Source organism: Tamandua tetradactyla, chromosome 26 (assembly GCF_023851605.1).
Source record: "Tamandua tetradactyla isolate mTamTet1 chromosome 26, mTamTet1.pri, whole genome shotgun sequence".
Classification (NCBI taxonomy): Eukaryota; Metazoa; Chordata; class Mammalia; order Pilosa; family Myrmecophagidae; genus Tamandua; species Tamandua tetradactyla.
In genome coordinates this window covers 2,351,914-2,368,697 of record NC_135352.1, presented here as the reverse complement: position 1 = coordinate 2,368,697, position 16,784 = coordinate 2,351,914, and the positions used below count along the sequence as shown (strand labels likewise).

At 37.3% G+C, this 16,784-nt stretch overlaps 1 protein-coding gene and 1 long non-coding RNA gene across 2 annotated transcripts in view; one reads left to right on the top strand and one right to left on the bottom strand.

Moving 5' to 3' along the window:
* LOC143669654 (uncharacterized) overlaps positions 1–16,784 on the bottom strand; it is an 80,394-nt gene that overhangs the window by 22,301 nt on the left and 41,309 nt on the right. The gene's annotated exons all lie outside the window — the stretch shown is intronic.
* LOC143669564 (iron-sulfur clusters transporter ABCB7, mitochondrial-like) lies at positions 6,769–11,040 on the top strand. The gene is given in 2 exon segments (XM_077144186.1): positions 6,769–6,792; positions 8,838–11,040. Coding segments are annotated over 2 exon segments (1,815 nt in total). The 3' UTR covers positions 10,629–11,040.

Here is a 16,784-nt window from a genome sequence, read left to right as displayed (position 1 = left end):
AAACTGCCTTCCACAGTGGTTGCACCATTTGACATTCCCACCAACAGTGGATAAGTGTGCCTCTTTCTCCGCATCCTCTCCAGCACTTCTCATTTTCTGTTTGTTGATAATGGCCATTCTGGTGGGTGTGAGATGATATCTCATTGTGGTTTTGATTTGCATTTCTCTAATGGCCAGGGACATTGAGCATCTCTTCATGTGCCTTTTGGCCATTTGTATTTCCTCTTCTGAGAGGTGACTGTTCAAGTCTTTTTCCCATTTTGTAATTGGATTGGCTGTCTTTTTGTTGTTGAGTTGGACAATCTCTTTATAAATTCTGGATACTAGACCTTTATCTGATATGTCATTTCCAAATACTGTCTCCCATTGTGTAGGTTGTCTTTTTACTTTCTTGATGAAGTTCTTTGATGCACAAAAGTGTTCAATTTTGAGGAGTTCCCATTTATTTATTTCCTTCTTCAGTGCTCTTGCTTTAGGTTTAAGGTCCATAAAACCGCCTCCAATTGTAAGTTTCATAAGATATCTCCCAACATTTTCCTCTAACTGTTTTATGATCTTAGACCTAATGTTTAGATCTTTGATCCATTTTGAGTTAACTTTTGTATAGGGTGTGAGATATGGGTCTTCTTTCATTCTTTTGTATATGGATATCCAGTTCTCTAGGCACCATTTATTGAAGAGACTGTTCTGTCCCAGGTGAGTTGGCTTGACTGCCTTATCAAAGATCAAATGTCCATAGATGAGAGAGTCTATATCTGAGCACTCTATTCGATTCCATTGGTCGATATATCTATCTTTATGCCAATACCATGCTGTTTTGACCACTGTGGCTTCATAATATGCCTTAAAGTCAGGCAGCGTGAGACCTCCAGCTTCGTTTTTTTCCCTCAAGATGTTTTTAGCAATTCAGGGCACCCTGCCCTTCCAGATAAATTTGCTTTGGTTTTTCTATTTCTGAAAAATAAGTTGTTGGGATTTTGATTGGTATTGCATTGAATCTGTAAATCAATTTAGGTAGGATTGACATCTTAACTATATTTAGTCTTCCAATCCATGAACACGGTATGCCCTTCCATCTATTTAGGTCTTCTGTGATTTCTTTTAACAGTTTTTTGTAGTTGTCTTTATATAGGTTTTTTGTCTCTTTAGTTAAATTTATTCCTAGGTATTTTATTATTTTAGTTGCAACTGTAAATGGGATTCGTTTCTTGATTTCCCCCTCAGCTTGTTCATTACTAGTGTATAGAAAAGCTACAGATTTTTGAATGTTGATCTTGTAGCCTGCTACTTTGCTGTACTCATTTATTAGCTCTAGTAATTTTGTTGTGGATTTTTCCGGGTTTTCGATGTATAATATCATATCGTCTGCAAACAGTGATAGTTTTAGTTCTTCCTTTCCAATTTTGATGCCTTGTATTTCTTTTTCTTGTCTAAATGCTCTGGCTAGAACCTCCAACACAATGTTGAATAATAGTGGTGATAGTGGACATCCTTGTCTTGTTCCTGATCTTAGGGGGAAAGTTTTCAATTTTTCCCCATTGAGGATATTAGCTGTGGGTTTTTCATATATTCCCTCTATCATTTTAAGGAAGTTCCCTTGTATTCCTATCTTTTGAAGTGTTTTCAACAGGAAAGGATGTTGAATCTTGTCAAATGCGTTCTCTGCATCAATTGAGATGATCATGTGATTTTTCTGCTTTGATTTGTTGATATGGTGTATTACATTAATTGATTTTCTTATGTTGAACCATCCTTGCATACCTGGGATGAATCCTACTTGGTCATGATGAATAATTCTTTTAATGTGTTGTTGGATATGATTTGCTAGAATTTTATTGAGGATTTTTGCATCTATATTCATTAGAGAGATTGGTCTATAGTTTTCTTTTTTTGTAATATCTTTGCCTGGTTTTGGTATGAGGGTGATGCTTGCTTCATAGAATGAATTAGGTAGTTTTCCCTCCACTTTGATTGTTTTGAAGAGTTTGAGGAGAGTTGGTACTAATTCTTTCTGGAATGTTTGGTAGAATTCACATGTGAAGCCGTCTGGTCCTGGACTTTTCTTTTTAGGGAGCTTTTGAATGACTAATTCAATTTCTTTACTTGTGATTGGTTTGTTGAGATCATCTATCTCTTCTTGAGTCAAAGTTGGTTGTTCATGTCTTTCCAGGAACCCTTCCATTTCATCTAAATTGTTGTGTTTATTAGCATAAAGTTGTTCATAGTATCCTGTTATTACCTCCTTTATTTCTGTGAGGTCAGTAGTTATGTCTCCTCTTCCATTTCTGATCTTATTTATTTGCATCCTCTCTCTTCTTCTTTTTGTCAATCTTGATAAGGGCCCATCAATCTTATTGATTTTCTCATAGAACCAACTTCTGGTCTTATTGATTTTCTCTATTGTTTTCATGTTTTCAATTTCATTTATTTCTACTCTAATCTTTGTTATTTCTTTCCTTTTGCTTACTTTGGGATTAGTTTGCTGTTCTTTCTCCAGTTCTTCCAAGTGGACAGTTAATTCCTGCATTTTTGCCTTTTCTTATTTTATGATATAGGCATTTAGGGCAATAAATTTCCCTCTTAACACTGCCTTTGCTGCGTCCCATAGGTTTTGATATGTTGTGTTTTCATTTTCATTTGCCTCGAGGTATTTACTAATTTCTCTTGCAATTTCTTCTTTGACCCACTCGTTGTTTAAGAGTGTGTTGTTGAGCCTCCTCATATTTGTGAATTTTCTGGCAGTCCGCCTATTATTGATTTCCAATTTCATTCCTTTATGATCCGAGAAAGTATTGTGTATGATTTCAATCTTTTTAAATTTGTTAAGACTTGCTTTGTGACCCAGCACATCTTTGAGAATGATCCATGAGCACTTGAGAAAAAGATGTATCCTGCTGTTGTGGGATGTAATGTCCTATAAATGTCTGTTAAGTCTAGCTCATTTATAGTAATATTCAGATTCTCTATTTCTTTATTGATCTTCTGTCTAGATGTTCTGTCCATTGATGAGAGTGGGGAATTGAAGCCTCCAACTATTATGGTAGTTTTGTTGATTTCCCTTTTCAATGTTTGCAGTGTATTCCTCACGTATTTTGGAGCATTCTGGTTCGCTGCGTAAATATTTATGATTGTTATGTCTTCTTGTTTAATTGTTCCTTTTATTAGTAGATAGTGTCCTTCTTTGTCTCTTTTAACTGTTTTACATTTGAAGTCTAACTTGTTGGATATTAGCATAGCCACTCCTGCTCTTTTCTGGTTACTATTTGCATGAAATATCTTTTCCCAGCCTTTCAATTTCAACCTATGTTTATCTTTGGGTCTAAGATGTGTTTCCTGTAGACAGCATATAGAAGGATCCTGTTTTTTAATTCATTCTGCCAGTCTATGTCTTTTGATTGGGGAATTCAGTCCATTAACATTTAGTGTTATTACTGTTTGGATAGTATTTTCCTCTAACATTTTGCCTTTTGTATTATATATATGATATCTGACTTTCCTTCTTTCTACACTCTTCTCCATACCTCTCTCTTCTGTCTTTTTGTATCTGATTCTAGTGCTCCCTTTATTATTTCTTGCAGAGCTGGTCTCTTGGTCACAAATTCTCTCAGTGAGTTTTTGTCTGAGAATGTTTTAATTTCTCCCTCGTTTTTGAAGGACAATTTTCCTGGATATAGGAGTCTTGGTTGGCAGTTTTTCTCTTTTAGTAATTTAAATATATCATCCCACTGTCTTCTAGCCTCCATGGTTTCTGCTGAGAAATCTACACATAGTCTTATTGGGTTTCCCTTGTATGTGATGGATTGTTTTTCTCTTGCTGCTTTCAAGATCCTCTCTTTCTCTTTGACCTCTGACATTCTAACTAGTAAGTGTCTTGGGGAATGCCTATTTGTGTCTAATCTCTTTGGGGTGTGCTGCACTTCTTGGCTCTGTAATTTTAGGTTTTTCATAAGAGTTGGGAAATTTTCAGTGATAATTTCTTCCATTAGTTTTTCTCCTCCTTTTCCCTTCTCTTCTCCTTCTGGGACACCCACAACACGTATATTTGTGTGGTTCATATTGTCCTTCAGTTCCCTGATCCCCTGTTCAAATTTTTCCATTCTTTTCCTGATAGTTTCTGTTTCTTTTTGGAATTCAGATGTTCCATCCTCCAAATCACTAATTCTATCTTCTGTCTCTTTAAATCTATCATTGTAGGTATCCATTGTTTTTTCCATCTTTTCTACTTTGTCCTTCACTTCCATAAGTTCTGTGATTTGTTTTTTCAGTTTTTCTATTTCTTCTTTTTGTTCAGCCCATGTCTTCTTCATGTCCTCCCTCAATTTATCGATTTCGTTTTTGAAGTGGTTTTCCATTTCTGTTCATATATTCAGCATTAGTTGTCTCAGCTCCTGTATCTCATTTGAACTATTGGTTTGTTCCTTTGACTGGGCCATATTTTCAATTTTTTGAGCGTGATCCATTATCTTCTGCTGGCGTCTGGGCATTTAGACAGATTTCCCTGGGTGTTGGATCCAACAGTTTGGAAGATTTTTCTGTGAAATCTCTGGGTTCTGTTTTTCTTATCCTGCCCAGTAGGTGGCGCTCATGGCACACGTTTTTCTGCGGGTCACACCAGTAAAAGGTGCTGTGGGTCCTTTATCTTTGGAAAACTCTCTCTGTCAGGGAGGTTCGCCAGCTGAAGTGGCTTGGAAGAGTGCCAGCCGGCCCGGGGTCCGAACGCGGGGAGGGTCGCTGGCCCCCGCAGCCTGGGAGAGCACCCGTCTGAGTTTCCTAGTCGGCCTGGGGCACCAAGCTTGGCAGGAGGGCGCCAGCCGCCGTGGCCCTGGAGAGTGCACCGTTCCCGGGGAGTCACGTGTTTGGAAGGGCCCCCCCCCCTCCCGTCACCGTTCTCCGTGGCCTGGGGATTTCTGATCTAATTCTCTCAGTTGATCCGTAGGGCTGTGCGTGGTGTGGGCGCCAGCCACCGCGGTTTGAGTGGACCGCCTGTCCAATTCTCCCACCCGGCCTGGGAAGGGGGAAGGGAGGGATTCCGGTTGCTTGCCGCCCCGCCCGGTGAAGCCCGTGCCCCTCAGCGATCTCACCGGAGAGGGTTTTCTCAGCCAGTCAGCCATTCCAGGATGGGGTACGTTGTCTTTTTTATCTCTGTCATGGCTTTGGGAGCTGTTCTGTATCATTTCCACTCCCCTAGTAGCTGTTCTGGAGGAGGAACTAAGATCCGCGCATCTTACTAAGCCGCCATCTTCTCTGGAAGTCCAGATTTCATTTTTGGTTCCATCCTCATTTGGAGCACTAATATCTGTAGTCACCCTTTCTGGAATTCCAGAATTTTGCATACTATCAATTTCTGGTTTCCTTGTATGCAAGAATTCAGTTCTTGGCTTATCTGCTTCCTGTCATATTTCACTATAAGCTGCAAGGAATTACCAGAACACACTTTCCACATTTGGGAAACTCTTCAGATAAGTGTCCTAGTTTGTGTATTTAAATACTGCCTTCCATTCACAACCAGGACTCAATTTGGTGAAATTCTCTGCATCTTTAAAGGAGGGATCACCTTCCTTCCAGTTTGGATTAACACATATATTATTTCTGTTTAAAGCCTTATCAGAAGTATCTTTACAGTCCACATTTCTACCAACAAGTTTTCAAATACATAAGCCTTCTCTATCAAACTCCTCACAAGTTTCCAGAATCATCCCCTCATCCATTTAAAAAGCCATTCCAACATAGTTGGTATTTGCAAATCAGTGTTTTCTACTTCTCTGTTACCAATATCTGTTTTAGTTTGCTAATTCTGCTAGAAATGTAATATACAAGAAATGGGTTGGTTTTTATAAAGATAATTTATTAAATTATAAGATTACTGTTTCAAGACCATAAATATGTCCAAACTAAGGCATCCAGGGAAAAAATACCTTGATTCAAAAAAGGGCCGATGATGCTCATGGTTTCTCTGTCAGCTGGCAAGGCATATGGGGATGTCCACTAGCTTTCTTTCCTGGGGTACAGGACAGTTTCAAACCGGTGAAGAGGCCATTAATTGTTTTTCTCAAAGTTTAAAAAGAAGCAATAAAATAAAAAATTATATAGTTCTACCAGCATGAAGCATATGGTTCTATATGTTAATATTAAGTACCAAATTAATATGATTAAATTCTACCCAAAATTCACACCAAATATACAGACATTAACAAACTGATTCTAATATTTATTTTAAAGACATAAGGCCAAGAATGCTGCCATCAGACTCTTTGCTCTAGTCCTAGCTGGGCACTTCTTGCTGTTTATGGTCAAGGCCTGACAAGCAATAATGGGAAATCCATCTTGGCAGGAGTAATTGATTTGACCAGGAGGAAGAAAAGACTCTGTATATTGCAGAGTCAAGGAAGAATATGTTTGGCACCTACATGATTTCTTTAGGTACCTCTCAATGTTCCCCTATCCAAATTTGCTAATAAACGGAAAAGTTTGGCAAACTCTGCCTGAGAAAAGCATTGTGACACAGAGATCTGACCCATCAGATTGATGAACTGCCACCTAGTAGGATCTGAGACTGGAAGAGGTGCTAGGAGGGGGTGAGGGAAATGTAGAATGGACAAGGTAGAAGGATACTGATTGGCCCCAAGAATACCTGCAGTAGTGGTAGTATTATGGGTAAATATGCTTGTGCTCACATATTCCTTCAGAAGAGAAGCCTGGAGGAATAACTCCATGAATATATAAACATTTATCCAAGTAAGACAAGTGATGGACTGGATGGACATCGAAATGGTCCACCTAGATCCTCCTTATGTAAAAAGCTTCCTGCTCAGATTCTGAATGTTATCAACACTCTGACAAAGCCCTTTATTTATCTGGATGATTGAGGATTGCCTCACCTGCAGAAAGTCACATGCCACAAGGTCACACATCCCCAGGGTGATTAATGGATACCAAGGTTCATAGTTCTGGCCATTCTGATTCAGTACAGTCCACCTGTAATGGGCCATGTCAGTTATAAGACTGCTTTGCAGCTTCAATTTTCCCTTTGCTTAGGATTTCTTTCCCTCTTCTCCTTTCCATCACATTGATCCCAACAGCAATTCCAAATAAATATCTTACATATTGGTTCTGGGACCCTAACCTGTGAGAACAGCCAAAATTGTCTAGGGAAAAAGAGTTCATATGCAGGAGTTACTAAAATTCTGCTAAGGATGAAATAAAATGAAGACTGAAAAAATCTCATGAAACTGTTATATTGATGAAAATATTACTATCAACAAGACTGATGTCTATGAATTAAAGGGAATAAAGACTTAGATTTGTAAGGGTGAGAATGGGATGTAATGTAGAGCAAATCTGATGAATGTATTCTGTTCTTAACTTGCACTGAAAAGGGCATGAGAGGTCAGCAGCTGGAAAGAAATGTTCTAAAGGGTTTTAAGTATTTTTTTCAAGTTTCAGAATTGAAGATTTTAGAACATGTCTAAATTCAAAGGGCCTGAATCAGATTTAGATGGAGTAGATTCTAAGATAAAATATATAACTTATAAGGAATAAAATAAAATTCATGAAACTGTAGCAAGAGATGGGAATCAAACACAAAGTTAGAGGTTCTGCTGTGCTAAGCTGCACCAAAAGTAGGAATGCTTCTAAGCATATAGGAACTTGAAGACTGAGGGTTTCTGAAGGCCAGGACTGAATATTATGATCTCTGTGGCCAAATATGACTCATGTTTGTGGAGCTCCAGGATAAATTCAAGCATCACTAAATACAACCTATTTGTTCCAAGGAAGATTAATTTCTTCAGCTGTAAAATGTAGGTATTTTAACCAACTTCTTACTCTGAATGGTAAAATAAATAGTTGGATTTACAGGACTTTGAAACATGCTCAATAAAGAGTACTCAACTACTATATTTATAATAGTAACAACATATAATTATTTAAGTTTCAGAAAAATAGTTTCTCTGAGTTCAAGGAGTGACCAGTCAGCCCCTCTTTATAAGAAATATGATGTTTGAGTCTAAAATATTATATAAAATTAGAAAGCATTGCATTCAGGTTGAATGTGGAAATGTGTGAATCCTGATTAAAACATACTACTCACAGATTTTGTAGGTTTGTCCAGATTGATGCCCCAATAAATCCCAGAGTAACCTGAACAGTGAATAAAAAAGTATCTGCAAAGTCCCCTTGGAGAAATGGTGAGAAAGGAGAAAAATTCAACTTCCCCAAGTTGAGAATTCTTGCTATTCTCACAAGCAGTAGGGACAACCAATGCAATAGTTGCCTCCAATCTTGGGTTTGTTTACATGAAACTTAACCCCACAAAGGATAGGCTAATTCGACTTAAAATGAGGCCTAAGAGTCACCCCTAAAAGAACCTCTTTTGTTGCTCAGATATGGCCTCTCTCTCTCAGCCAACATGACAAGCAAACTCACTGACCTCCCCCTCTCTACATGGGACATGACTCCCAGATGTGTGGACCTTCCTGGAAATGTGGGACAGAAACCGTAGAATAAGCTGGGACTCAATACCAAGAGATTGAGAAAATCTTCTTGACCAAAATGGGGAAGAAAAAAATGAGACTAAATAAAGTGTCGGAGATTCAGAGAGAGCAGAGAATGCTGCAACACTACAAAGCAGAGAGTCCACCAGCCAGCGACCTTTGGAGATGAAGAAGGGAAACGCCTCCTGGGGAGCTTCATGAAACCAGAAGCCAGGAGAGTAAGCTAGCAGATGACGCCGTGTCTGCCATGTGCCCTTCCAGCCGAGAGAGAAGCCCTGACTGCGTTTGCCATGTGCCTTTCCAGATGAGAGAAACCCTGAACTTCATCGGCCTTCTTGAACCAAGGCCATGAATATTGTGGTTCCCTTCATGTTTAAATATGCTGTAGAGAGTCTCAACCAGATGTCGGGAAACATGCTGAACCTGAGTGATCCACCAAGTACAGTTGCAACCATGGCAACAGCAGTTTTGATTGGCTATGGTGTATCGAGAGCTGGAGCTGCCTTTTTTAATGAAGTTCGAAATGCAGTATTTGGCAAGGTAGCCCAAAATTCGATTCGAAGAATAGCCAAAAATGTCTTTCTTCATCGTCACAACCTGGACCTAGGTTTCCACCTGAGCAGACAGACAGGAGCTTTATCTAAGGCTATTGACAGAGGGACCAGGGGTATCAGTTTTGTTCTGAGTGCTTTAGTTTTTAATCTTCTGCCCATCATGTTTGAAGTGATGCTTTATTACAGATGTGGTGCCCAGTTTGCATTGGTAACCCTCGGGACACTTGGGGCATACACAGCATTCACAGTTGCAGTCACACGGTGGAGAACTAGATTTAGAATAGAAATGAACAGAGCGGATAATGATGCAGGTAATGCTGCCATAGACTCACTGCTGAATTATGAAACTGTGAAGTATTTTAATAATGAAAAATATGAAGCTCAGAGATATGATGGATTTCTGAAGACGTATGAGACTGCTTCATTGAAAAGTACCTCTACTCTGGCTATGCTGAATTTCGGTCAAAGTGCTATTTTCAGCATTGGTTTAACAGCTATAATGGTGCTCGCCAGTCAGGGAATTGTAGCAGGTACCCTGACCGTTGGAGACCTAGTAATGGTGAATGGACTGTTTTTTCAACTTTCATTACCCCTTAACTTTCTGGGAACTGTATATAGAGAGACTAGACAAGCACTCATAGATATGAACACCTTGTTTACTCTACTCAAGGTAGACACCCCAATTAAAGACAAAGTGATGGCACCTTCCCTTCAGATCATACCACAGACAGCTACGGTGGCTTTTGATAATGTGCATTTTGAATACATTGAAGGGCAGAAAGTCCTTAGTGGACTATCATTTGAAATCCCTGCAGGAAAGAAAGTGGCCATTGTAGGAGGAAGTGGGTCAGGGAAAAGCACAATAGTAAGGCTGTTGTTCCGCTTCTATGAGCCTCAAAAGGGTAGCATTTATGTTGCTGGTCAAAATATACAAGATGTGAGCCTAGAAAGCCTTCGGAGGGCACTAGGAGTTGTACCTCAGGATGCTGTCCTCTTCCATAATACCATTTACTACAACCTCTTATATGGGAACATTAATGCTTCACCAGAAGAAGTGTATGCAGTGGCAAAATTAGCTGGACTCCATGATGCAATTCTCCGAATGCCACATGGATATGATACCCAAGTAGGGGAACGAGGACTCAAGCTCTCAGGAGGAGAAAAGCAAAGAGTAGCAATTGCAAGAGCCATTTTGAAGGACCCACCAGTCATTCTCTATGATGAAGCCACTTCATCATTAGATTCAATTACTGAAGAGACTATTCTTGGTGCCATGAGGGATGTAGTCAAACACAGGACTTCTATTTTCATTGCACACAGATTATCAACGGTGGTTGATGCTGATGAAATCATTGTCCTGGATCAGGGTAAGGTAGCTGAACGTGGTACCCACCATGGTTTGCTGGCTAACCCTGGCAGTATCTATTCATAAATGTGGCATACACAGAGCAGTCGTGTGCAAAACCATGATAAACTCAAATGGGATGTGAAGAAAGAAAGTGTGTCCAAAGAGGAGGAAAGGAAAAAACTACAAGAAGAAATTATCAACAGTGTAAAAGGCTGTGGAAACTGTTCCTGCTAAGTCAAATGAGACATTTTCTTTTCTTTCTTTTTTTGTCTACGCATTTGCACAGAGGAAAATTGTTTTATTAAAAAAGCATACATTCCCATTTCCTATAATCCTTCTTTTAGATAACATTTATTTAAAAGGGGGGTTTAGTTTTACATCTTTCACAATCTACTTAATGTGGTGGTATCTCTGTTTATCCCCAAATGGTCTTCTTATTACTAACTTAGTTGTGCACAAACATAATTTTATACCATTTCACTTTACCTCATTTCCATTTCTGAGGCCTGACTTTTGATATTCATAACCAGAAGAATCAGATTGTTTCCAATTTTTTGTGCAAGTTTTAAAATCTCCTTTATGCTGGCAATTTAGAAGGAACGTGTCTGTTTCTTAAAATTAAAAAACAAAAAGAGAGAAAGAAGAATGGGACAGTAGAGTTTCATTGTTTCTCCTCCCTCCTGATAAAATGAATTTATAAGCACATATAAAGTTAGAACTTGTCAGAAATAGACATGCATTTATAGATCAGTTGTCTTAGTTGATAAGAGTTCTATACTTACATGTTTTAAAGTAGTTTTTATTATATACCTTTTTGGAGGAAAAACCTTAGGTCTCATATTAGCATATAGAATATTATTCTTCATTAACCAGCACCATAACTATCATCCAGTAATTGGAGTTTTATTTTTCCACTGAAATGGAGCATTGCTCTTTTATTGAGCCAAAATTTATATATTTTTTCTTTAGAGTCTTCCAAACTCTGATATAATTTGTAAGTTTCTACGCTGGAAATAATCTAAAAAAATTAAGAAGTTAATAACCTTTTATCTTTCCATCATTTAATGCACTGCTTTTGCTGCCTGAAATTATACTGAGAAACATCTAAATGGGATGTGTGCACATGCTCATATTTGGATAAAGCAACATCCACTTACAAATTATTTGAGTACTTTAGGGAAATAGGAGAGGTTTACATATATATATGCTCTTTAGATGGTCAAGACCCCTAAACTGTGTTGACACTTAAGAATTACTTCATTATTAGGCCTTACCTTTTTTTTTTTTTTTTTAGTAATTTAATGAGTTCCTTTAAGCTTGACATAGGAGCATGGAGAAACCCAATCAGGTTTTACCTGCTAGAAATAATTAATAAAATGATGGCATATAAAAAAAAATAAAGTGTCAATGGCTGAGAGATTCCAAACATAGTTGAGAGGTTATCCTGGAGGTTATTGATGTGTATAATATAGATATCACCTTTTTAGTGAAGGTGTAATGGAGAGTCTGGAGGGACTGCTTGAAAATGTAGAGCTGTGTTCCAGTAGCCATGTTTCTTGAAGATGGTTGTATAATGATACAGCTTTCATAATTTGAAAGTGTGTAAACCTTGTGTCTGATGCTGTTTTATCTACCTTATTGACAGATTGGTAAAACAAATGAATTAAAAATAAATAAATAAAAGGGAAAACAATGTTAAAATAAATTTAGTAGAGTGACTATATATATATAAAGTACTCATAGACAACAGAACAATCCTTAAAGAAGAAAAGAGAAACTCATAATTTTTCAAACATTTTAAATAGTATCAAAGGTCTTCAAGTCAATGATGTAGTGCTTGAAATAATAATTCTAATAAGATCAAAAACCTTATAGGATGAATTCAGAAAATGTCAATATTACACTGATAAATTTTCATTGACAATATCCAAACATCTAAATTGTTTATAAAATAGCTAAAAATGTTACTGTAGAGTCATAATTTAAACTAAGTAATCAAGCAAATATCCCTAATTATTTTAGATATGAAACCTGGAAATAATTTTAGTAAAATGTAAAATCTTTGAAATAATTTAAAGATTTAAAAGAATCATGCTCCCAAAGAGCATGAGGCAAAAATATACTTTACATAATTGTTTACTGATAAAAATTCACTGTCACTGCTATGGCTTAAATTATGTCCGAAATGTTTTTAATCTGAAAACAAAGTCTTAATTCCTCACAAATTCAAACAGTTGGGATCAAGCAATTCTCTTTTTCAGTCCCATCCTTGTCTATACCAGCTCAGGTGATCACTGAAAGAGTTTATGACAGTGAACATTGATGCCTTTTATTTAATCTCCACTGAAACTGTCTCAGAAAGCTCCCAAACACAACCCATCTCATCCCTGGCATTTCTTGACAGGAAATGGACTTCTTCAAATACTTGTATTTGAAGTATTTGAATACCTATATTCCTCTAATACTTATAAGTGGTTTCCCTCAACATTAATTCCAGAACATGGGCATCAATAAAGAACAAATACCTAAATCAGAATATCTGTCATTTTTTCAATATAATTTCTGAAACTTTTCATATGCCACAATGTGATATAAAATGTGGAGACAAACAGAACTGATAACTGACCTTCTGGAGTTTACTTGGGTAGAGAGAGTCAATAAAATGTATTACTAGTGGTGCATACTTTGGTGGAAACAGAGAGATTTTTTATTTTATTATTATTATTTTTTTACATGGGCAGGCACCGGGAAACGAACCCGGGTCCTCGGGCATGGCAGGCAAGCACTCTTACCTGCTGAGCCACCATGGCCCACCCAACAGAGAGATTTTTGTGGTTCTTGATAGATAAGTTTGGGTTTCAATTTTCAGACTATTAATACCTAGGCCAGTATCTAAAAGAAGGCTATGCTGGATATCATCATAAGGAGTCCCAGGAATAGGTGGCTGTGTGAATAAGTCACTAGTGCAGTAGACCCTATCACCCCCCACAGAAGAAGTGGGGTTATTCACATGTCAGATGCTGCTGAGAGAAGGTACATACAAATTGCCTGGGAAAAAAATGGTTCCAGTATTACCACATGGCCCCAACACGATTTCAGGTAAAGCAAGGATTCAAGATCTCCTTAGGTGTAAACTAACATAGCAGTAAAATACATATGACCTAAATTTAGTAATTGTATGAGCTCATGGGTGGTTTTGAGACTGAAAATGATTCAATACAATTCCAGTCTTCCTGCTAGCTTCCTGCCCTATCAGTATCCATCTGTCTCCCTAATAAATAATATCTATGTTGTGGATCCTTGCAGGGGTAAGGACACAAAAATTACAGATTTGTGACCCTAATTTAAGCAACTACATGATATATTTATACAGATCCTCATCTGACTCTTCCAGCACCACCACCGAGACCCAAAACAGTCTGCCCTCCTCAAGAGGCTCTGTATACTAATCTGAACCCTACTGTGAAGAAAATACACTATTCAGACCCATGAGATAAGGTTGCAGACTCCTATAGTGAAGATGTATGAGAAGATTATGAAAATAGATAGTTACAGTATTGCCCCATTTCAGAAATATTGATTTATACAAAAGATTCAAAGTGCACATGAAAAGAAATGTGGATCACAAATGTAAACAGATATCAGCATCAACACTTCATGAGAGAAGGCTTATAAAACTAAGAGAAAAATGAGTCTGTTTTGTTTTGTTTTCTTTCTTTCTAACATGATCAAATTACCTGAATGATATATAGAATAATAACAGGCAGGCATCCATGCTCATAACTAACTCTCTACCTATTCACAACTGATGAGAAAGTTACTGCACAGAAGTTATGATAAGAAAAGAAGTGCTAAAAATGGTGAGACCATGGACTGCTCAATCAGGGAAACCAATTCAAGGTAGAACAAAAGAAGATGTAAAAGCATGAGAAATTGTGCACTAGGACAAAGGTCCCAGCAGGCCCACAGAACTCAGTAGTGGACTAATAGCAGACAAGGGTGCCAAAAGGAGGATTGTTAGGTGATGATAATTAGATATAATACATTAGGACTTGAAATTAAAGCATTGGGAATAATTTCACAATTATCTTACAATTATTTTTAAATGTTACAGATGATGACTGATGAGATGCAATGACAGTGAAGAAAATGACATTAAAACAAGTGCTGGTTTTTAATGAAAAATGAAAACTACAAAACTGCAATAAAGGCTTTATACACATTCCAAAGTAATATAAACACTAAATGTATTTAAAAATATTCATGATGTAATTATTTTGGGAAAAGATTAGAGTTAGTAGTTGGGCAGATATAATGTGTAAATGAAAATACTGATCTTTTGAAATGCAAAGGTATCTATAGATTCAGTATAAATTTGGAAAGATAAAATTAAAAATGAAAACATTATTAAAAACTAACATATACAAAGAAGGCTTAAATAACTGAAAATATAATCTTATCAGAAATGGGGTTGAGGATGTGAAGAATTAGAGCATGGAGGCATTCTTGTTTTCTACACTAGTGGTGGCTATATTATTCAATATCTTAAACAAAGACTTTTTCATTTTGATACAACATCCCAAACGAGGGAAACAGTTTGGGTCAGCAAAAGTTCACTACTTCAAGTTGTAGTGGAGAGGCTGGAGGGAACTGCCTGAAAATGCAGAGCTGTATTCCAGTAGCCATGTTTCTTGATGATGATTGAATAATGACACAGCTTTCACAATGTGACTGTGTGATTGGGAAAACTTTGTGTCCGATGCTCCTTTTATCTACTACATCAACAGACAAGTAGAACATATGGAATAAAAATAAGTAATGGGAAAATTTCACTACCAAATGTTAACTTTTCTTGGCAATCATCTGTATTTTCTCTTTTAAGCAGAGATGCTTTGGGATAAGAACAGAGGGAGGCAGTGGCAGTATCCTCACTTTTCTGCATAGTATTTAAGCACAGTGATGTGAGAAGCTGAAGACAATTGAGAACCAATGCTGCTCATATTTCAACAACCACATGAATCTCTGCAATCTTGTAAAATCTCAGGTCCTGATTTAGTATGTTTGTAGTGGGCCCTTTGTAAATGCTTGTATAGCAAGCTCCTAAGATGTGCTGATACCAGGGGCATATAAACTTCACACTATGAGTTGCAATGTCCTGTTTTGGTCTCCACTTCTATACAGAAGTGGTTTTCAACTTTAATTCTATTTAATTCTATTCAAATGACATTGGGATCTTTTAAATTCTGACTGTCAAGATCACAAATAAGGAAAATTAAATCAGTATCTCTTGCAATGGATTCTAGATATCATAATAAAATAAAGACAAATTCAATGTGCAGAACCTTTAAAATTCATTGCTTTAGAAGTCATGATGCAGTATGAGTGATATTCTTATTTAAAATTGTGCAGATTGTTGTACCAGCAAAAAGAGCAGCATAGTTGGCTCCAATGGGTCCTTTCTCCTCAGAAATAATGAATAAAAAGTATAAATTCTCAAAATCATATTTGTCATAAGAAATAGTCACATGCTTACAGAAACAACATGAAGGCTCAATCTAAGGTAACAAATGAGGAAGGGAAGAGAGACTTTGTAGCATTTCAACTTAGCCCTGTATTTCCTCATCCCAAATGTGGGGTTGTCCCAAGACAGAAACCCCTGGTTGCAGTGTACCTGATTCCAGAGGGAGCAGGCAGGACTTGATCCCAAGAAATTCTGTCCATCTCTTTTAACCTCTCAGGGCTTTTCCTAAAGGTTAGATGCAGGGTTAATGCCTTTCTTTGGCCTGATTTAGAACCCTGTCATGGCAAAAATAGTGGTAAAGTGGAGGGTGGTCCATAAAAACATTACAATGAGAAAAAACTTTCTGCTGCCTAAGAAAAGATGCCCAGTAAAATAAATAATAAACAAATCAAAAAACCCTGGCTAGGAAAGCTGGAGAGTCTTATTTTAGAGGATAAGTGTTTTCAAAACTTCTGTGTTTAAGGGTAATCAAGAAAGCCAAGCACAGTATTTGAAAGCATTTGTGCTCATTCAGAAAAGGACCAAGAAGATCCTATGTTGCCACATCAGTGTGAGGGTTAAGCTTCAGAAAATTAAGACATGAAGACAAAGGTAGTAGTTTAAATGGCCTAGCTAAGCATAAAGGAATACTCCAACAGAACAAACATGCTAATACAGGGAGAGGTGTTTTATTTAATATTACATGTTTTCAGATGGAATGCTGTATGAATGGAGAACATATTCAAGTCTTAATGAACACTCACATAGGTGCGATTCATTTGAAAATGGTATCTTCAAGTATATTACCATGACTCAGAGTGTGGACGCATTTGTAAATAGGATTTTTGAATATTCGTTGGCATAATGGAATGAATTTGGGCTTGCACCAG